At 38.7% G+C, this 23,826-nt stretch overlaps 1 protein-coding gene across 3 annotated transcripts in view; it reads right to left on the bottom strand.

The window, feature by feature from the left end:
- Positions 1 to 23,826, bottom strand: part of UBE2O (ubiquitin conjugating enzyme E2 O) — a 95,384-nt gene that overhangs the window by 15,930 nt on the left and 55,628 nt on the right. The window contains exons 1-12 of one of the 3 annotated variants that reach the window (XM_063458993.1): positions 22,424 to 22,869; positions 17,464 to 17,523; positions 17,167 to 17,277; positions 16,444 to 16,541; positions 16,008 to 16,071; positions 12,324 to 12,467; positions 11,658 to 11,767; positions 6,650 to 6,800; positions 5,439 to 5,905; positions 1,806 to 1,960; positions 1,412 to 1,524; positions 350 to 478 (exon numbers count right to left, since the gene is read on the bottom strand). In XM_063458993.1, the coding sequence (XP_063315063.1) occupies positions 350 to 478; positions 1,412 to 1,524; positions 1,806 to 1,960; positions 5,439 to 5,905; positions 6,650 to 6,800; positions 11,658 to 11,767; positions 12,324 to 12,467; positions 16,008 to 16,071; positions 16,444 to 16,541; positions 17,167 to 17,277; positions 17,464 to 17,523; positions 22,424 to 22,819 (1,998 nt within the window). In that variant the 5' untranslated portion in view covers positions 22,820 to 22,869. Of the gene's footprint in view, positions 1 to 349; positions 479 to 1,411; positions 1,525 to 1,805; positions 1,961 to 5,438; positions 5,906 to 6,649; positions 6,801 to 11,657; positions 11,768 to 12,323; positions 12,468 to 16,007; positions 16,072 to 16,443; positions 16,542 to 17,166; positions 17,278 to 17,463; positions 17,524 to 22,423; positions 22,870 to 23,826 lie in introns of those variants that run through there. The other 2 variants (XM_063458995.1, XM_063458996.1) reach the window with 2 other exon arrangements.

Genomic DNA, 23,826 nt, shown 5'->3' with positions numbered 1-23,826 from the left:
ATTTAAATTCTACAACTGAAGATCTAACAAAATTTCTGCCGTCACTACTTTACAAAATAAGCAGTTTTCTTTGCGTAATCCACACCTGCATCTGCCTGGCGATGCAAGTGTTGATTAAGCAAAGAAAATTATTATTTTGTAGTTTCATGAAAATATTTTAGTCACCTAGAGTATGGTTGGATAGTTTACATCTGTCCATAAAGGGTCTATCAAATTCCACCATGTCTTTAATCTTCAAAAGATCCATCCCCAAAAGATGAGCTGAACAACAAATAAGCCTGAGCACATCATCACAACCTCTATAAAAAAAAAAAGAAAAAAGAAAAAAGGAAAAAAAGAAAGGTCTCACCTTGCTGACATCTTGAAGGGCAGATAGCTCAGAGTATCCAATAAATATCACAATGTCTGTTGATCGAAAGCGGAAGTCTGGGTGGTCAGCAATATCATATACACTCACATCCTCTTCTTCCCCAACAACCTGAAGAAGTTGAAATCTAAGAGTTACCACAAACACATCACACCTAAAGGCACTACAAGTAATATTCTAGCGAAGATAAAAAATAAAAAAATCCACATACCAGCCCTGTCAAGGACCTAGTATTAGGTAAATCTCTTTTAAAATTAGGCTAAGGACGTAATTTCAATTGCATTCTCCTAATAAACAAACACTTTTTGGGTACAGTATGTAAGCCTTCTTTAACGTCCAAGAACAAGGTAGCAACTAATACAGGCTAATGAAAACTACACTATATGGACAATAGTATTGTTACACCTGGAACATTACACCAACAGGGACATTTACAACATTGCATTCCAAATAGCAGATATTAATATGCAGTAGGTCCCTTCTTTGTGGCTATAATAGCTTCAACTCTTCAGAGAAAGTTTTCCACAAGATTTTGGAGTGTTTCAGTGGGACATTTTGCACATTCATCAAGAACATTTTGAGGTCAGGCACTGATGTTGAAACAGAAGGTTTGGCTAGCAGTCTCCATTCCAGTTCATCCTAAAGATGTTTAATGGGGTAGAAGTCATGGCTCTATGTGGGCCTTCCACACCAAACTCAACCAACCATGTCATAGACTTTGCTTTTTGCACTGGGACAGTCATGCTGGAATAGAAAAAAAACAAAAAAAAAAAAAAAACTGTTCCGCACTTCTGACGAGGTCACCCAAGCAGGCAGATCAGGGCAGGGCCAGCAGCAGGAGACTGGAATGGAGTAAGATTTTACTATATTTAGGGAGGGCAAGGGGGGGCCCAGATGGTGTTTTTAACACTATAGAGTCAGGAATACAGATTTTTTCTACAGTATGCATATTTGGAATAGAAACATGCAAAGCTAAAATGACAGCAGATACTAAACTGAATGGTACAAAAAGACAGGAAGGACTGAACAAAGGGATCAAACCACCTCTACATCATTCTCGTCAGGATTCTGTTTGACCCATTTTACGACACAAGTACGTCCTGTGTGATCTCCAGACTGGACCACTCCATATACACTGGGATCCTGAGAAGCATGTGCTATAAATGGGAAGGAAAAGACATGCTTAAATAAGACCAATTGTGTCTAGCTCTCAAAAAAAGAACAGAAATATACATAGATATGTATAAATTCAGATTACTTTATAGCCAACATTTGGCAATTCCTTTGAGAAAAAAAATAAAAAAAATAGAATAAATCCCAGTTCAATAAATAAATGTATTTGCTGCCGAACGTGTATGGTCACTTACAATGTTGCATTGCCAACTGAACCAGAAAACAAGAGCTTATAACAGTTTAGGTTATCCCAGTGACTACTAACCTCTTTTATCAACCACAAAGTCTCCAGGGCAAAACTCATTGTTATCCAAGTGTTGAATAGGCAGTAGGTCATTGGACCGGATATTTGTCTCCAAACTGCCATCCTGCCACATAACGTCCGCTGTAGTTACGGTGGTAATTACTTCTACAGCCACCCTGTTAAGGAATGATGAATATGTCAAACAAACAAAAAAAATCTTAAAGAACTATATGTACATTGGTTCAATAAGGGATAATTGGGTCATAACACAATGAGAAGGACCAGAGCCATCGTGGCCTTAGGCTTGTAATATATGCATTTTAGGCCTATGCATATCACTGCATCCAGCACGCAATGTGCTTGGTGTTTCCATAGACCTAAAAGGCATGCCTAAGGATACTGTTTGCTGGCACATGGTCCCTGCCTGCATTGGGAGATGGAAGCTCCTGCATGGTGTTTGTTAGCTCTCTTGTGATTAACTATGCAGCGCCAGCTCATTGGCCTGAGGCTGTACATGAATAAAGTGGCCAGGTGCACTAACATCTAATTTCTGTATGTAGACAGCTGCACTCACGATCGTTTAATAAAAAATAACTTTTAATCCAAAGTGCTTAAAATCAGGATCAACGTTTCAGTCCTAAATAGGGACTTTCTTCAGGATCATAATTATTAAACCTATTGCTAAATGTACATACATAAATTAATTGTCTGACCAGCTTAATTCCGGACAACAGATTATACAAATTATAGTAGCCAGTTTGGCTACTATAATAAATTTGAAATTTACTTTGACTTTTCACTTTAGCATATAACCTTGTATAAGTTGTGGACCATGATCCAGCGGTCATGGTCCATATTGGTTCCCGATGAAAAGGTCAGAGGAAAATGGGGTGTCCTAAAGAGTGAGTTAAGGGAATAAGGAATAAAACAGATCTCCAAGGTAGCATTTTCAGAGATATTACCTGTGACGTGCTACAGTAGAAAGGCAGCAGAAGATTTGAGATTAACGCATGGCTAAAATTGTGGTGTACGAAGGAGGGTTTTGGCTTTTTAGAGCACTGGGCTGATTTTGCACTTGGGTACATTCTCTAGAGCCGTAATGGAGAGCGGGTGTGCCAATGAACTGGGGTTTTTGTGGATATATAGAGTAGGAACTTTAGGCATATTTTACCGAGCAAACGCAGGCTGAGAGAGTGTGGCATGTAAGCGCCCATTACAGATAGTCGCAAGCCGCTTGGCTGTGCGAGGGCGTTCGCTATTCGAGTAGCCGGGAGCTCTAGAAACTAAGAACAGTTGTAAACAGAGTTTAAGAAATATAAGGAACCATTTGCATTGCTTATTCCTTCAGTCCAGTTGTGGCTTGTGCCGCTCGGTTAGTGAGAGCTGGACTGATGGCAGATGGGTACGTTAGTTTTACGCCTCTGGGTCATTGTGTGTTCTGTCTCGCAGTCAGACTCTAGTAAAGAGGCGGGGGGAGAGGTGTGATGGGAGTGAGCGCAGGACTCATCTTTTTGTATTTGTATTCACTTTTTGTATCACACAGCTTTGTTACACTGCTGCCGCCCATCCCATGTGTTCCCTATTAAGGGTTAAATATAAAAATACCCCTCTCTGTCTCATTAGAGATATCTTTGCCAGAAGCTCAAGGAAGCAATGTGAAGGGTCACAGTAGGACCCGTTTAGGGGAAGTCTGCCCGACGTTGGCATTCCCTCCAGTGGCCATTGGAGTAACTAAATGACCTCCATTTGTTTAAATATACATAGGGATTAAGGAGAGAGCGCAGGTAACTTTTTTTTCTTTGGTTTTTACCATATGTATTGGAGCTGATGTGTACTGTGGTCGTTGCTGCCGCCCAGGAGTGATGGGAGTGAGCGCAGGACTTTTTTTATTTTAAAAAAATTACAACGATGGAGGAAGTGGCTGCCCAGTGAACAATGTTATGTAATTAAGGAGAGTTTTAGATTTGTTTTTTTTTTAACAAAAAAAATAAAATCTGAATAAAATGATCCCCTCAACACACAAAAACAACAACAAAAAAAGCGGGGAGATATTGATTCTAAACACCAGCAGAAACCATGTTAAAAATATACTTCTAAATGTTACGACATTCCTGTAGCGTGGGGTACACGTGTTTATAATTCAAAATCAAAACCTTCCAACACAAACTTCTTCACCAACAATTGCTTCCTACTGCTCCATTTTACATAGCCCTTTGCTGGATTTCTGAGGAATACTTTTACACATTTTACCCCGACATAACAAAGCTCCTCAAAATCTCTACAATTCCGTCTTTGTTACCAGTTACTACACAACGCTGCCTCTGCCTTCTTTCCAAGACAACTTATCAAATCGTCCATCTCTTGCGATTACTTCCCCCCCACCCCCCTCCAAATGGCTGGCATCTGTGGAGTGCCTTAGGAGGTGAACGCAAACCTCCTCTTTAAAATGCTCAATTCATATCTTTGAAAGACTTGTAATATCATTCATCTCTAATCGTAGACCTCACATGTTCACATTTCAGTGACTTTGACATTGCAACTAACAAATTCTTGCGATTCTCTATTATAAGAATTTTCACAAAACTGTGTTTTCCTCCTCCTTTAATACTTAAACTAGCAAAAGTAAATATTCCTGGCCTAATAATTGTATACTATAGTTAATAAATTAAACAAACCTACACTTCAGGACCTAGCTCCCCCCTAACCTTTGTAAATATATTATACATCAATAATATACATACATGCTAGGAAAATGTGAGGGAGCTTATATGAGAAATGAAACTCTTGTCTAAGCTGAAAGCAGCAGTACCATGGATGCTATTAGCTTACTGCTGGCTCCATTCAAAGTAGTTTGCACATCAATATACATGCTCGCAGCTCCATAACAGTAAGCTATGAATGAAGGGCAAGGAAGAGGAATTGTAGCTGCAGTATGTTTCTCTCAAAGTCACTGTAATTCTGGGTATCGGTTTGCAGTAACATTGATTATCTACTTGCACAACAACCTATGTATGAATTATAGGTTTGTTTGGTATTGGCGCGTCCTTTTAACTTAACATTTACACCAATCTGTGCAGCCCATTTAGAATATATCATCTATCATATCTTCTCATAGAAAAACACCAGAACCCCTTAGCGTAATGATAGATAGAGAGCCTGTTCATGCAGCCAGACTCCCTATTACAGTCCAGCAATATTTGCAGGATCGACGCTCACATAAGCAGTAGAACCCTGAATGCTTCTCTGTGGAGAAGCATTGGATTGGACCAGATCATCAGTTATGATCTCAGCCAGAGATCGGGAAGCAACCGTAGTGAAGGATAACAAGTTTTTGGTTTATGGTTACAAGAGGGGCCCTACATAAAACAGTTTAAAGTAACTCTGTTGGAAATAAATTTGAATTTCTTATCTTAGAGAGGGTTCCTTTAACCCCTTAAGGACCAAACTTCTGGAATAAAATGGAATCATGACGTGTCAGACATGTCATGTGTCCTTAAGGGGTTAAAGAACTCACAATGTGTAAACCAAAATGTTGATGCAGACTATCCACACATATCTGAATATTTTACACATGAAAAAGTCCTCATGAGTTTACAATGCAGTGGTTTACACACAAATTATAACTTAACTACATTTTCTAACAACATTTCTAACCTGTCTCCTGGTTTGAATGCTTTGTAGACTTTGCTTTTTTTCTTCTTCTTATGCTTCCTCTTAAGGTTTCGTATAGACAGTGGAATACTTTTCTTACGCCCTGTACCACTGCCACTTTGGGACGAGGTTGTTGAGCTTGCTGAGGAAGTCACGGAGCTAGTGTCATCAGTATCTCCATTAGCATCATCATCTACGTCCAACTCCGTAGAGTGCACCTGGAAATCGTGGAATACCTCTCGGAAGGTACCCAGTGGTAGATCTTTTCCAGAACACTCTTCAGAATTGGGCAACTCTGGAACTTCTTCAACCTGCTCACTGGAAGCTTCCCCTCCCTCTGCACCTTTTAAGTATAATTGCAACACTGGAAGTGTCGCAGAGTTTCTTTTCAGAAGCTCAGATTGGCTGGAAGGCTCCTGAGTGCATGAGATTATCTTTACAATCTGCTTTTCTCTCAACTTGTCCACCTGCTAGGAAAGAAAATTGTGAAAGGTTGTATAATGAAAACATAAAAAAAACACATACAATAAAATAGTCTAAATAATAAAATGGTTGTAATATCGTTATAAAGAATCACCAACAGTTCAGAATTCTGGTATTAAAGAAGGGGGTGCCCAAAAGGTAGTTCCCCAATTTTTGGATAACTAGAAATACCACCATGAAGCTCTGGCAGTGTTAAAGCCGTAAGGGCAACTAGGAAATTTTAGTTCTGCAATAGCTGGGAACTACCATTTGGAGAACCAGGGAGTCGACAATTTCATCAATATGTGGATATCGGTACTCCATGAGGTTTGAGGTGTAGTGTTTAGGTATAATGTAATGATAGACTATTGGGTATGGGCACTACAATAATCATTATCTAGAAAACCTGTTTACATTATAACAATGACACATTTGTGACTGCATCACAGATTTGAAATGTTCATTTTGTACACATTTTGTGTTCTAGATTATAAGCCCACGATACGAATGGTATGTTAACATTTATATTGTCAGTTGATTGCCATTATTAACTGTAACTTACTACTGACTTAGGTTGCTCTATAACTGCCAACAACTAGAGGATGGCTGATACATTAGAACCATGCCAACTAGCATATGCTATGGTCATTACCCCCACAGGAAAAAATATATAAAAAAAGACATTGTAGCATGACAGATCTATAGGATATCCCTCTACCATTGGTTGCAAAAGAGAAAGCCTTAGCCATTACCTTTCTGGAGACATTTACTTCCCCCAATAGACAGTTCTTCTCAAGGCTCTCACAAAGAATTTTTGTTGGCTCCACTTTGGTTGGGAAGATATACAGACACCTTTCTCCTAATGGCCTTTGAGTGTGGTCAAATGAGCCCAGTCTCTTAACCCTGGGGAAAAAAAACAAAAACACAATTATATACACACACACACTTAATTACCTTCAAAATGGTCTTACTTTTCTGTGGTTTATCAGTTTAATTTATCCCAACAAGACAAGTCACACTGTGTTCCACTGAACCTATTTAAAGTGACCCTGTTCCGATAGGTTTACTTTAACAGATAAAAGCTCCCAGGGTGCTTACCTGCTGCCCCTTGCTACAGCACTGCCATTTCAAAGGACATTTGGCTGTTACAGTGCTGCAACACCCACCCCCTGTTGCTGCCCAATATGATGTGATTGGCCTGATGATTGGACACATCCCCAAGTAGGACAATTTTCTGCGCGGTCATACCAAACAAGCTTCAAACACTATGCTATTCCAACATCAGAGAATAGGTAGAGGTGTAAATAACACTTCTCATTTACCCATTAGCGGTACAGAGATTAATGCAGACTTCAATAACACTTTTAAACACCATTATTTTAGAAATATGAGCTAAATGTACTAACTGCATATTAAAATGCAGACTTTTTTTTACACAGATTATTTGCCATTTATAGAAAGCTGTACATTTAGCAACATCATCAAGCTCCTTACAAATAACCATCAGGAGCGTACCTGACTGTCACAAAGATAGGTGATTTTCAATGTTTTATTCAGGGGCATAAAGCGGTTCCTCTATTTTTTTTTTTAAGTTTCCAGCTGCCCTAATACATATGAAGCTGGGAATAGGTCAGGGGGAAAAAATCCAACAAGATCCATGTTTTGCAGCTCATCTCACCACCTTCTAGAATCACAACGTGCGCATCCAAGGCTGTGTTTTTGCAATGTTGGGAGGTATGCAGTAATTATGGGCATATAGATCCAAACATTTCAAAGTAATGTTGCAATGTACTGAATGTTGTTTGGTGGATTAAAATTGATCCCCCTCCATTTGAATTTTTACGCATTGCACACTGTTTTACGTTTGTATTGCTACCCTAGAAAACCAGGCTATATTTGTAAAAAAAAACAAAACAAAAACAAAAACACTTCATTGCTTATTTCAGTATTCTATTTTATCTGCATAATATCAAATTAACCAATAATGGAACTGGAATTTCAATGACATTTGTAAGGTTAGTAACACATGAATGCAAATAACACAAATACTAACTATAGTTTAGATCAGTGTACTTACATGGTTACATAGGCTGAAAAGAGACATGTGTCCATCAAGTTCAGCCTTCCTAACATTAGTTTTTTGCTGTTGATCCAAAAGAAGGCAAAAAACAAACAAACAAAAAAACACAACAAATAAAAACTTTTGAAGCACTTCCAATTTTGCAACAAACTAGGAAAACAATTCCCTCTTGACCCCAGAATGGCAGTCAGATTAATCCTTGGATCAAGAAGCAAATACCTTACAGTTGAAAAATTATCTAATTAAATACTATGTTTTTGCAAGTATGCATCTAGTTTAGGGATCGACCGATATTGATTTTTTAGAGCCGATACCGATACCGATATTCTGTGAACTTTCAGGCCGATAGCCGATATAATTTGCCGATATTCTGTACATTTACCATTTTGGAAAATAAACTATTTCTAAAGGTAAATGCACAAAATATACATGCCACGTGTAGTGGATGCAGTGTGTTTAGACAGGGGAGCTGTGTATGTGTGTATAGCGGATGCAGTGTGTGTGTAGCGGATGCAGTGTGTGTGTGTAGCGGATGCAGTGTGTGTGTGTAGCGGATGCAGTGTGTGTGTGTAGCGGATGCAGTGTGTGTGTGTAGCGGATGCAGTGTGTGTGTGTAGCGGATGCAGTGTGTGTGTGTAGCGGATGCAGTGTGTGTTTAGCGGATGCAGTGTGTGTTTAGCGGATGCAGTGTGTGTTTAGCGGATGCAGTGTGTGTTTAGCGGATGCAGTGTGTGTTTAGCGGATGCAGTGTGTGTTTAGCGGATGCAGTGTGTGTTTAGCGGATGCAGTGTGTGTTTAGCGGATGCAGTGTGTGTTTAGCGGATGCAGTGTGTGTTTAGCGGATGCAGTGTGTGTTTAGCGGATGCAGTGTGTGTTTAGCGGATGCAGTGTGTGTTTAGCGGATGCAGTGTGTGTTTGTGTAGTGGATGCAGTGTGTGTTTGTGTAGTGGATGCAGTGTGTATTTGTCTAGTGTGTATATAATGAAAGCAGCGTGTCTGTGTAGTGTGTGGGTAGTGTGCGTAAAGTGAATGCAGTGTGTGTAAAGTGAACGCTGTATATACTAAATGCAAAGTGTGTGTGTTTGTGTAGTGTGTGCATATAAGGAATGCAGAGTGTGTGTATATAGTGAATGTAGTGTGTTTATATAATGCAGAGTGTGTGTGTTTGTATAGTGTGTGTATATAATGCAGAGTGTGTGTGTAGTGTGCATTATATAAACACACGACACAAACACACTGAATTATATAAACACACTGCATTATATAAATACACTACACAAACACACTGTGTATATAATGCAGTGTGTTTGTGTAATGTTTATGGAATGCAGTGTGTTTGTGTAGTGTTTATATAGTGTGTGTGTATATAATGCAGTGTGTTTGTATAGTGTGTATATAATACAGTGTGTTTGTGTAGTGTGCATTATATACACACACACTATACAAACACACTGCATTATATATACACACACACTATACAAACACACTGAATTATATACACAGTGTGTTTGTGTAGTGTATGTGTATGTGTATAATAGTGTGTGTGTGAGGGGGCATTTTGTAATAATTTTTTATTTTTAATTTTATATTATTATTTTTTTATATATATATATATTTAATTATTATTTCTTTTTTGTTGTCCCCCCTCCCTGCTTGTTGCCTTGCCAGGGAGGGGGGATATGTTAATCCCTGGTGGTCCAGTGGCATTAGTTTAGCGAGGGGAGGGGGGGTGGGGTGGGCAGCAAGCGTTTACTCACCTCCCAGCAGCTCCTCCAGCTCCCCAGTGTAAATCTCGCGAGATTTACACTGGGGACCTGGAGGAGTTGCAGGGAGGTGAGTAAATGCTTGCTGCCCGCCCCCCCAGGACCGCCGGGCTTGTAATGAGCCTGGCGGTCCTGGGAGGTATTATCGGCAATATCGGTATCCCTATTGGCCGATAACGATATTGCCGAAAATACCGAATATCGGCCGATTATATCGGTAAAACCGATAATCGGTCGATCCCTAATCTAGTTGCTGTTGAAACATCTGTACGGAATCTAATAAATCCAAAGATTGGCAACCCTTTAGACAGTGACCTTTCTCCCTTTGGCACTTTTTCGGGTGCTTAAGTACTATGGGGAGATTTACTAACACCCTATGCCAGAACTAAAAAAACCTTTATGTATATTGCAGAATTAGGTGTTTAGTAACTTTATCGCCTCACTTACTTAGGCATGGGAGTAGCCTTATAAGGCTAGTTCGGTATTTATTATTATTTGGAGTTAGTTTATTTTTGTGTTGATACTTTCTGTTACTTCAGATATTTAGTGGTCTCCCTCTGGTTACATTGTTCCATACCACTGAATGCTTTGGTGTCTACGTCTTTATCTCCAGCCAGCATTATATTCAGTTTGTGAATTTTTGCTTTGTTGTTTCTGTGTTGCAGTGGAAGTGATCTACTTGGATTTTGCCAAGGCATTTGATACAGTTCCTCACAATAGGTTAGTCTTCAAACTAAAAGAAATTGGTCTAGATGAATATTCTTGTTCTTGGGTAGAACATTGGCTTAAGGATAGAGTACAGAGAGTTGTCATAAATGGTAAATTTTCAGGCTGGATAAAAGTGGTAAGGGGTGTCCCTCAGGGTTCTGTTTTGGGACCACTTCTATTTAACATATTTATAAATGATCTTGCAATAGGCATTGAAAGCCATGTGTTTGCAGATGACACAAAACTTTGTAAAGTAATAAAATGTGAGCAGGATACTGCTTTGCTGCAGGGGGATTTAGATAGATTGGGGGACTGGGCACTAAAATGGCAGATGAAATTGAATGTAGAGAAATGCAAAGTTATGCACTTCGGGGTCAAGAATGCACAAGCAACTTACACCCTAAATGGTGGTGAATTAGGGATAACAACACACGAGAAGGATTTGGGAATTGTTATAGACAACAAATTAGGCAACAATATGCAATGTCAGTCTGCAGTTGCTAAGGCCAGTAAGGTTTTGTCATGTATAAATAGGGGCATAAATTCTCGGGATGAAAATATAATTTTGCCTCTTTATAAATCGCTGGTAAGACCACACCTTGAATATGCTGTGCAATTTTGGGCACCTGTTCTAAAGAAGGATATCATGGCACTAGAAAAAGTTCAGAGACAGGCTACAAAATTGATAAAAGGAATGGATCATTTTAGTTATTAAGAAAGGTTAAAAAATTTAAATCTCTTTCGTTTGGAAAAACGGCGCCTGAGAGAGGATATGATAACATTATACAAATATATTAGGGGCCAGTACAAACCATTATCTGGAAATCTATTCAAAAACAGGCAAAGGAAAGGGTTTTTTTTACAGTAAGAGCAATAAGGATGTGGAATTCTCTGCCTGAAGAGGTGGTTTTATCAGAATCCATACAGATGTTTAAACAGGAATTCCATAAATACTTCCAAAAACATACAAGGATATAATTTCTAATTAGTGGGGTAATAGCTGCTTGATCCAAGGAGATATCAGACTGCCATTTTGGGGTCAAGAAGGATTCTTTCCTAGTTTGTTGCAAAATTGGAAGCGCTTCAGACTTTTTTTTGCCTTCTTTTGGATCAACAGCAAAAACATATGTGAGGAAGGCTGAACTTGATGGACGCAAGTCTCTTTTCAGCTATGGAACTATGAAACTATGAAAGGGTTGCACAACTCACTTAGATACATTCTCCTGAGTTATTACTGAGGATGGTGGGTCCATAGAATCTGTACCTCCAAGACAAAAGCTTTTTGTAATCCAAGTCACTCTAAGTTCTGTTACTTGCACCTGAAGAGAGAGGAAAAGAGATGGGAAAGATAGCAACCAAAATGAGAAAAAATAAATAAACACAAAACCCCCCCAAAAAATAAAAAAAACACAAGACTATTTCAGAATAACTGAACTTCTAGTTAATTGCTCATGTAATTGTCCTCTCCTGAAACGGTCATCAAAACAAAACACTAAGCCCTCAATGAATACTATCCTAGCAACCTACTTTTCTACGCTACCCTAACCTTCTGTATCACTATACCCCACTCCCTCTAGCATGTAAGCTCATTGAACAGGGCCCTCAATCCCTCTGTTCCGGTTCGTCAAACTTTCCTGGTTACAAATACGTGTCTGTTAGTCCACCCATTGTACAGCGCTACGGAACTTGTTGGTGCTTAATAAATAATAATAATAAATTAAACTGCTACCTCAACCACCAACAATGATCAAGTCAGTTTATGAAAGCCCTGGTTACACGTTTCTTTTGCCAGAATTGTATTTATATTAATTGAATGAATTGATCGCAATATACATTTGGCTACCAATCTAGATGAAAAGCTTAAAGTATAATTACCTCTTCAACACCCACACGGAATTTGCTCTTGGCACTGAGAACTGGCTTGACCCCTGAGAGCCACTGAACATTTGAAAACACTTTGGATGGGCCGATGAGAACTTGCCCAGGATAAAAGCCATAAGAATCATCGAAGAACAGGCCCTATAAGAGGACAATGAAGGGTGAGCATGCTGTAAAAATTCTCAACTGACTGAACAATGATGTTTGACCTTACAATGGCTCTGCCAATAGAAACAGTGCATAGAACATATACCACGTTTAACCCCTTCACTTTTTTGATTGAAAAAAATCTTAGCATAACAGGTTATTTGAAGCAAGGGATATATTGAAATATATAACGGTAATTTTGCATATGAATTGCTTTGCAGCCAGATGTAAAAAAAATAAAAATATGCAAATTCACACCATTTTTATTTTACACTTATTTGTTCATCCTTGGGAAATGAAATGTTTTTAAACAGTATACACCGTGTTTTTCCATCTTACAATATTTCACACAGTGTCTGAAATGTAGAAAATGCCAATTTTCTCACATATTGTAGCTATGACAAAAATATATAAACAACATTGTCAAACACTTTGCCTATACGTATTTGTAAGTATCCTGGAGGCATTACTAGTAGTGCAGTTTTGGGATCGACCGATTATCGGTCTGGCCGATATCATCGGCTGTTATTTGGTATTTTCGGCAATATCGGTATCGGCCTACAGAGATACCGATATTGCCGATAATACATACCAGGAACGTCAGGCCCATTACAAGCCCAGCGGTCCTGGAGGGCCCACAGCAAGCCCTTACTTACCTTCCCAGCAGCTCCCCTGTGTAAATCTTGCGAGTCCCGCGGCCATCACAGCGTTGCCACCGGTTACAATGGCAACACTCCACGCGGCACACTGAACGCGAGATTTAGACAGGGGAGCTGAAGGGAGCTGCTGGGAAGGTAAGTAAGAGCCTGCTGCACTGCACAGTCCATGCCACAGGACCACCAGGGAATGCCATATTCCCCCTCCCAGGCCAAGTAAGAAGCAGGGAGGGGACTAAAAAATAAATAAAATCATAAAATATATTTTTTCAAAATTTAAAATTAAAAATGTCCCCCATTTTACACAAATTGCATACCTACACAAACACACTGCATTCACTATACATACATACACACTGTGTGTTTGTATAATTAATGCATTCTGCATTCACTAAATATATACACGCACACACTACACAAACACTCACTGCATTTACTACACAAACACTCTGCATTCATTATATACACACACACAAATACACACTGCATCCACTACACACACTACACAAACACACAAAGCTCCCCTGTCTAAACACACTGCATCCACTACATGTGGCATGTATATTTTGTGCATTTACCTTTAGAAATAGTTTATTTTCCAAAATGGTAAATGTACAGAATATCGGCAAATTATATCGGCTATCGGCCTGAAAGTTCACAGAATATCGGTATCGGTATCGGCTCTAAAAAATCAATATCGGTCGATCCCTAAACTAGATGCATACTTGCAAAAACATAGTATTTAATTAGATAATTTTTCAACTGTAAGGTATTTGCTTCTTGATCCAAGGATTAATCTGACTGCCATTCTGGGGTCAAGAGGGAATTGTTTTCCTAGTTTGTTGCAAAATTGGAAGTGCTTCAAAAGTTTTTATTTGTTGTGTTTTTTTGTTTGTTTGTTTTTTGCCTTCTTTTGGATCAACAGCAAAAAACTAATGTAGAAATAATTTTTCAAAATGGTAAATGTATAGAATATCGGTAAGTTATCGGCCTGAAAGTTCACAGATTATCAGTTTTGGCTCTAAAACAAACAACAAAATCAATATCGGTCGATCCCTAGTGCAGTTAACTAAAAATGTCAACATAATGTAAAAAGAATGGCTGCTTTTGAACAGAATGACTACATACAGTAAATACAGTTAAATCAAACATTTCTGAAATAAAAGGTCCTTAAAACCGCTATAGCAATCGACAATCAATCTCTGGACTGCAAATATAATACTAACAATGTAAGGTACAGTAAATTCACTCCTCTTTCCTCCCTGACTTTAAGAAGGCTATCACCCAGTGAAACTTCCTGTACTGTTTGAAAGCAGGGAGTGAGCTTACAATTTGAGCAAATTTACATTAATTATATCAGTGACCAGTAGCATCTGGCTGAGTAATTCATTCCTCTACATGCTTGTAGTCAAAGCAAGAATATACATGAGGGCGAGTGAGGCTTTATGGACAAGATTTTATTCTGCAAAATACATGGAAATAAAAACCATTACTTGATTCTAGTATTCTCAACGTTGGGAGTTAAAAATTAAAAAATATAAAGTACAGCCTGATTTATCATATTTTCACTATATTTTATATTAACAAATAAAGTTTCTATAAATATTGAATAAAACCACGTTAGCTGACTTTTGCATCCCTTGTGCACAGGTACTCCTCAGCATCAACCTCCTTTCCTGCAATACTGAAAGTTGGAATCTATTTAAATTAAAATCCCTGGCTCTGGATATCAATGGTTCTTTGTAGTCCTTTTTCCAGAGTTTCTCATATGAAATTGATTGATATAGTGGATGTTATATAAAGGTCCCCTGAAATAATTTAACTAAACACAAAACACAAGTGCCTTGTTGTGGTAGCAGTGAGCCACGTTCCCTTGCTAAAAGCCACACCTGACCGACTGGCTATGGATGGAAAAAACAAAACAAAAAAAACGTTGAATATTTAATGGTATAGTCAAAGAGGTTTTCAATATATATAGCCTGATTTTAGTAAAGTACTAGTCTTGATTGATTGTATAAAATGGAAAAATGCGTAATGCAGATAACATCACAGACAAAATAAATAAATAAATAAAAACCACAAAAGAGCCGCATTAAAGAGGATTTTTTTTCTAAATGCATTACACTAGTCAATACAGCATAAAAGTTAAAATGTGAAATCTTGGAAAATAAAAACAAAATAAAAATAAAAAATACAAACACACACATATATATATATATATATATATATATATATATATTTTTAAGAGCTATGAATAAAATGCATAAAAGTCAAGAGTGCAATCATGAAACAATGATAAGGTGTATATTATGATCATAAATTCTCAGAAACAGAATAATACATTTTAGCTGTGTTATAAGAGGTTAGCTAATTATCCCCTTATGGACAGATGACTGATATATTCTGTCATGATTCCCTTTTATTCCAGAAGTTGTGTCCTTAAGGGGTTAAACGGTCAGGGCAGATTAATTTGATTTGTTTGTCAGTGGAGTATATAAATAAGTTGCAACTCGTTATCCATTTAACTATCAATCCCATGGTTCTGCCAGCCGAATTGTAACACTTTGGTTGGTCATCCATACTACTGACATTTGAGGTGGAGAACTATTGATTTATTACATACAGGGTTATTTACAGAAGCAAGATCATACGGGAATCCAAATAGAATTTCAAATAAAATAAAAACATATCCGAAATAGAGAAATTATCAAACTCTGTTATGCTTCCAGTTTGGATACTTTGGGCTTCTAATTGCAATTTTCTTTGAATTCCTGACAATCTTCACTTTAGTAAATAGCCTTGATGACTATTTAAGCAGCAACGCCACCTTAAAAGGTGTTCAGGTTGAAACTATTCTCCAATAAGAAAAAACAGTTACCGAGTCACTGGCATGAGGACAGACATCATACAGTTTGGATGCATCTTCTGTACTCATGGAACATCTGGATGAGAGAGAGAAAAAAAGTAAAAAAAAAAAACAACTAAATTAAAACAAAAACCAACAAGCCACGGCAATCTGTGTGGATTTGCCTAAAACTAGCAAATCCAACTTTGAATCACCAGCCCGTAAACTACAACATAGAAAATACTGTTAGCCGATGAAGGGCTGAAATTTAGTTTTGTCCTTTAAAATTCACAGCAACAAAAATAATACATTTGAATATGGACTGCCTATGACTACAAACAGGCTACACAAGTTTGAAGTTTACAAAAGGTATCTAGTACAATCTGGAGAATTTCCAGATATTTAAAACAAACAAAAAAAAAACAAAAACTTTTGTGTACACCAAAACTATAAAATTAATAGGATTTACCTGGCTCCATTAGACAGCTTAAGAATGACCTGGTTCTTAAGGTCATACACCTTTCCCAGCCAGCAATCATAAACGATGTAGTCTCCATACATGATGGGCTAATAAAATAAACACAAAGAGGTCATAGCACTGAAACCAGAACCCACTGAGACAGAATTGGAAATGTAAGTGACCCGAGGAGGTGTGTAGGCATACAGAACAAGGTATAATCAGAGCTACACCAAGTTATACAAGCACCTAAACATCCCACAATAAATCTACCACTGCTGGTGACAAAGGCAAAGTCGAATACAGTGGGTCTCAAACCAGTCCTTAAGGATTGTTCAGGATTACCCAGTTGTGTATAAGGCGTTTTTTCCCCCCTTAGACACAATTGGGTAATCCCTATATCCTGGACTGGTAGGAGTGCCTTGAGTACAGATTTGCGACCCACTTGAATCCCTGCATACATACTAGATATTTATCCAAAATATATAAGCACCTAATTGTTCATGCTCCTTAGCTCACCTTGACTGCAAAGGCAACATTGGTGGAAGGTAGAGAAAGTGATACAGTCTCAAACAATGCAATGCCTTTTAAACATCCATAATCTGTAATATTACTATTTCTACACAGAACATTTGGTGCCTGCAGTGTAATGCTCTAAACTACAGACCAGAAACTCTGGATTTCTTGTGTAGGAATGGGGCATGAGGAAACCCTTTAAAAGCGATGGAATCTCACCCAGATGTGCTGCAGGTCCTTGCTGTTGACTGGGTGCAGGAAGCAGTTGATGCCAACCAGTTTAACTACACAGTCAATGTTCACATCAATCACTGTGCCACACTGGCTGTCCTGAAAAATAATTAAATGGAACAGTGAGGTTCAGTTATAAGGAAGGAAAATTTCAGTAGATAATATTACTTTGAGTCATTTATTTGCCAACTTGAAAGCAGGACTCTATAGAATAACATTGAAGTGTTCATGCTCTCTACATGTCCAGTCTTAGTAGGGTGATTGATAACAGAAGTCAATACATACCTTTGTGCCCATTCGTCGTACAACATCTCGGGGCACTAGTGAACGGTCTTCCAGTTTTAACTGAAAAACAACAATAGTCAATATTATAGGATGATGGTACTGGTACACCAAATAAGGAAGTTAAATCCAACAGAAAATGGACACAGCACATGTATAAATCTAGAGCAAGAGTTAGGCAACCTTTGGCACTCCAGTGCTGTACCAGTTCCCATAATGCTCTTACAACCATAATTCTGGCAAAGCATCGTGGAACATGTAGTCCACAACATCGGAAGATATGATGGTGGCTTACCTCTGATAGAGTAATGGCACATTTTGCTTGTTTTGAATTAAACATCACTTTGATATAATTCTAAGAGAGACTCTGAAAAGTGTGTTTAGTACAATGTGAAAGAAAATTGTTTTTGGAGTGGGGACAGGAATGTTGAAAGGGATGTTGATATACTAGGTAACACAAACATATTCAAGCAATTAAACCAACACTGCATTATCATGGCTAGGGATAAAGAAGATATAAGGGCAGTGCCTAAGGCTTTCTCGAACCCTTTTAGTGGGAGAAAAAAAAACCACAAAACAAACAAACTGGAGAATAACTCCATACCCACAGTCCACTGCCTAAAAGTGAGATTTCATTAAGAAATCTTACTTACTCATTATCTGTCAAATTGTATTGCATTAGCACACACTTTATTCACATCAAAGGGTCTGTGTTGATTCAGTTTGACCGAAATCAACCTATACCCTAGCAGTCAGGCTCTCTCATACAGACAACTAGATGAATGGTTGACGAAGTGAGATTTTCTTCATTGTGACTTTGCATACCCATAACTTCCAAGAACCATAATCACTGCAATACATTGTAGTGGAGATGGTGCTTTAAGCAACGTTGTGATGATCAGATGAAATGTCATTGTTAAAAAAAAAAAAAAAAAAAAAAAAGTTACATTGTCTCATGAAAGGATCAAGAGGTTTACTAAACATACTACTTGTGTGACAATATCCATAAACTTTGTTAAGAAACATGGTAACGTCTGTTTTCCATATAGAGATGCTGAAGTTAACATATTAAAGGGTGAGATTTCTAAACAGCAGAATGTAATTCAAGGCACTATGTAAACACACAGACAGAAAGGGTTAACCACATCCCCAATGGGAAAGAGTCACGGGAAGTCCTTCCCAACACTGTTTGCACAAAAACCTCCCAACGGACGTCAACTACAACAATCACATGCTTACTATTCAAAGTAGCCTACAATATGGTACAGGGTACCAGCAGTAATAGAAAAACAAGAAGGACAATGCAATCATTAAACAAAAGGCGATTTTGTTTCTGTTTTGGCCAGAGTTCTATGGAATTGCTGACTGCAATTGATATGGAAGGGAATTCTCTGGTGTAGTGTGAAAGTGGTAGTACAATTCTGAACAGACTGGCTTCTTGCCAGAATGCTCCTAGGATACAATGCAGACAAACTGCATCAGTGGAGAAAAAACAGTCTCTTCTAGCCCGACCTGTAGCAATGCCCTCTCTGCATGATGCAGCAGAATTTGGGCAACTATTCACATGGATATCTGTTTTTCTAAGAAAATTTCAGACAACAGAAATGTAAGAGAAAGTGGGAAAAAGTTGCGGAATTAGTGTTAAAAAGGTAACAAAACAATTCTTCGATTTTTTTTAATTACGGTTACTTATTAAAGTAAATAAAATGTTTCATATCCATTATTAGATGTATTGCCCAACAATTTCATTTATTAAACAGAAGGCTAAAAAACAAGCACCAGATTCCAGGCCCCTAGCCAAAGTCGAAACAGAATTGACAAGGAGAATTTTTCTAACTCTGCTAATATTTAAATTCACATTGATTTCCTGGTAATTCTCACTTTAGTGAATACCCTTTTATGTAGATTTATTAAATGAATATAAAGAACAGATACACCTACAAGCAGTGATTTCAGATTCCTTAAAAAAACTAAAAAAAAAAAAAAAAAACCACTAAATATCAGATCACAGACTAAAAACGCACAAAGTGAAGTAATAGAATCGTAAAATTTGGAGAGAAATTTAAAAGATAAATAGCTACTGAGAATGATGAGGCAATGCGGATCTAAAACAGCCCAGATGAAAATGATACTATTAAAAGGTTTATCAATATTTCATATAATTCTCATGAGAAAAGAATCTGATGGGCTGATTAACCACGTGAAGATAGGAGTGAATGTTCAGTCAAAGCTGTGCAGAGGCTGAAAATATTTAACAGCTGCATTACGGCATCTTCACAGATACAGACCCTGGATAATTAATAGACAGAGTGAAATCTCACAAGATAAGCAGAATATTTCACATGTTTTTAAATACTGGTGAAGATTTCTTTATTAGTGTACATTTTTATGTTACTAGTATTATATAATTCTCTAACCAATAACCGTAATCACTATGCTTCTAAAGGGTTTATTCACCAAATACAGAATTTTAGATACATTAAATCAAGTCTAAAAAATAGCAGATATGGAAAAAATGGATACATCTGAGACTCCGCTATAATTACGGTTTATTTTAGAGTGTATTTAGTAATTTGATCCTGAAATCTCTGCAAACTGGTGCTCAATTAACAAATTGCTAAGTGTTCTGGTCCACTAACCCCTTGAGTATTTGGCTCAATCTTGAGTAACCTTTGGCACTGGAGCTGTCATGGACTGTGCCTTATAAGGCGCAGGCAGCCATATCGTTGGCTGAGCCTCATGGGAAAGGTGGTCCACGACAGCTGCAAGGCCAAAGGTTAGCGATCAATGATTTAGTATAGTGAAACAATATAATCTTGCAGGCACTGTGACTAAAACCTGGGCAATCAGTGATACACAATATCAGTAAGGTTGATGGGGGGGATATTCCGGGTCTTAACAGTAATTTCTGCACAGTCATGTGATTTATCTGGACTGCAGTGTGCTGTAATTTTCTCACTCCCTTTCCATTAACTATCTTATCACAAGTAGGGAAATAACCTGCCTTCCCCAACAACACACATGTGATTTCAGCCAATCATTAACTTAACACGTAATAACATGTTTATGTAATTTTCAGATTTCCAAAGGCATCAATTTTAAATAAAACTAAAAATACAAAGTTATAAATATATTTTAACCATCTGCACAATTCCATTAACTATGGGCTTAATGCAAAATGTCTCATTATAGCAGATCTAATGCCTTTCGAAATGGTCATAAAGCGTACAAATATGAAACACATATCATGTTGCAAATTCTCAGTAAAGAAAAATAAAAAAATATATATTTCAACAAACATGACCTTAAAGGCCTAGATGAACCAGCTACATCTGATCTGAACTGCTTCATAATGCAGACACTTTAGAATCACACCCATCCTTACAGTCTGCTTTGTCAGACCTGTAATTGTGTCACGGAAAATTTAATTTGTTCCAGTTTTTCAAGACAGGCAACATATATTGCATATGTCTTTATATTAATATTTAAAGACGTATGAGGCCTAATTTGCATTGCTCACAAACTCATGCTTTTTTCCCCAATTTATACATAATTTATTTGGAAGATTTCCTAGACATAAAAATCTGATGGTGTCTTACATCTTGTAATATGCCTAACAGACTGTACAGGAAGCATTAACTATGTGTTTAGAATTCATGGCAATTTGGATATAAGAGATGGTGGCTGCAAAGGCCTCTTTGGAGTTTTTGGGAGTAATGGAAAAAAACAATGACATATCCTGTGCTTTAATGATGGAAAGACACAGAATGCCTCAGGCAGTGCCAGAGTTGGATGGGGAAAATGAGAATAACTGAAAAATATCTTCTGACACTAGGCCACGATTACTGTCATTCTGTACCAAATCAACAAGACCTGCCTAAACAGACCTCATCTGACAAGCTGCCATTATCATTAAAAGATGTGGCAGATTCATAGTTGCATTCATTACTTTCACTGAAATATTACTTTGACCAGATAAAGAGGGTGGAACAATCCCATCTCAGGGATAGATGTCACCGTGGAGAGATCCTTTTATATTAAGCTGAGCTTGCCAGCCATAAATTGTCACAGTACATCAGTAATGACTCAATGCTAACGCTTCAGGTGTTAAGGACCACATTACCCAAGTTACTATAGCCAGCAAACAATTTGATTTTCAAAAACTGTCACTGTTTGATTAAAACAAAATAGTAATATGTAAGAAGACCACATCACACAGTTATACAAGAATTTTGTGTTTTTAACTATTATGGTGTCTTTATTGTCTATTTATTCAAGGAGATGTTTAAAATAAAATAAACACAGTATTTCACGGCTGTAAAATTTAAAATGGTGGCCTTTATTTTATCCAATTCTGCTATTGGTATTTGACCATTACATTCCAGACACAGTTCCACTTTACCATGAGCACAGTATCTTGAGGTTCTATTTTATAGAACTACGTAAATGCAAAGGTGGGGCTTATAAGAAATGCACCCTGTTCTGAAGTGTATATATATTTCTGTGTTCTTTGTGCATGGGCAATGCAGTAGTCCTATAACAATGTAGTCCAAAGTAGTCCTATTACAAACCCCTAAGTAAATTCTATCATTATGCATGCTATAAAAAAAAAAAAAAAAAAAAAAAAAAGCTAATTCCAATACTTTCCTCTAAAACCCCTCAACAATCAACAACTAATATCCTGCAGGTAGCATTTAACTTATCCACTGCAAATTCCGCACAATGCTCAGCCAGACAAATTAACATGAGGTTTGTGTAATCTCTTAACCTGGAATGGTTTGCCGCTGACCAGGGTGTACAACAATTTCAGTTGAAAATAGTCTACTTGGGGCGAAAAAAGTGACATTTAGCAATTTTTTTTACCCCAACACGTCCAATTGAAATGATTTACAATCCCTATCAGTAACTATCACCCACTGATGGCCCAATATTACCATAAGCATCATGACACCCATTCCATTACCTTTGTCTCCCTCACGTCCTGCTTGATGCCCTCTGGGTACCACTGCACCCGCACATACCCCCTCTTCAGGGGCCCAAACCTGCTCGCCTCCCCTGCAGCCTCCGAGCCGGGGCTCCCCTGGACCCCTTCACCCCCTCCTCCTCCTCCCTTCTTGCTCCCTCCGCCAGACTCCTCTTCTTTCACCACCTCCTCGTCATCCTCCGAGTCAGAGTCCTCCCCGTGGATGAGCCGCACCAGGCCGAATCGTGCCAGGCCCCGGTAGTAACCGGACACCAGGTCGTGTGAGAAGAGCAGCCGCTGGGAGCCGTCGGTGCCGGGCATGGGAGGAGGGGGGGGCGCGCCGGTGGGATGCGGAGGGGGGGAGGAGGGAGCCGTTATGTCTGCGGGATCCGCCATTGTTGTTGTCCGGAAGAGAAGAGAGAGGGGAGCTGTGGCCGGTGCTCTGGGCGGTTACCTAGGAGAGCGCGCCGTAAATGCGGACTGAGCTCACCGCGCCTCACGTCGTTGCCATGGAGTAGGGATGCTGTTGCTAGGGAAAGCACCATGTTGCCATGGAGGCTGCAGGCAGGTCCCAGCTCCAGGCACCAGTAGGCAGGCAGTGCATGAGCATCCCAGCCAGGATGTACCCAGAGCCATGTGGTACCATTACTGGACTCACTGTGTGTTTACACACACCTTCTCTACATCCCCTCCCCCCCCCCCCCCCCCCCCCCCCCCCCAAAACACAGAGACACTGGGTTTTACTGCTCACCCCTGTCCATTTAACATCCATCTTTACATACATTAAATGGGCACTCCAGACCCCTAAAGCATTTCAGCTTGCTGAAAAGCTGTGTGAAGAATGTGTTTTCTCTCTCTCTCTCTCTCTCTTTTTTTTTTTTACAGAGATTTCAGATAGAAATTGACAAGAAATTGCAGATTTCAATAGACATTAATACTCTTATAAATTAACCCAGTTATCCCTCCCCTCCCCCCATGACTTTTTAAGCAGACAACAGCCCCTGTTACTCCCTGGTTTGGTTACCTCAGTGGAGCTAAGCTCAAGAAGCAGCAAGTGCCCAGAGCACCTGCCTTGCAAAGACTTCTCATTGAGCTGTATTGGGAAGCCTGTGATTGGACAGCCACAGAAAGTTTGGGCGGGGTTAGAAGGGGACGGCTTGCAAAGGAAGCAGACAAGAAATACTGAAAGGGTGTGATCTGATGTTTAGTGGTGCATGTGTCGGGTTTGGTGTATTATCAGTGCCATTCATGTGTGAATTTTGATGCGGGTAGGAGTAGGAATATGGAACCAGATAGGGAAGAGGGGTTGAAAAGAGAGAGGATAAAGGGAGAGAAAAAAGATGACGGAGGAGGAGAATAAAGAGAAAAAATAAAGGGGTAGGGGGGGTAGGGTAGGGTAGGGG

The sequence above is a fragment of the Pelobates fuscus genome, chromosome 6 (genome assembly GCF_036172605.1).
Source record: "Pelobates fuscus isolate aPelFus1 chromosome 6, aPelFus1.pri, whole genome shotgun sequence".
Taxonomy (NCBI): Eukaryota; Metazoa; Chordata; class Amphibia; order Anura; family Pelobatidae; genus Pelobates; species Pelobates fuscus.
Note: the sequence above shows the minus strand (reverse complement) of the source record. Positions and strands in the feature narration are given on the sequence as shown.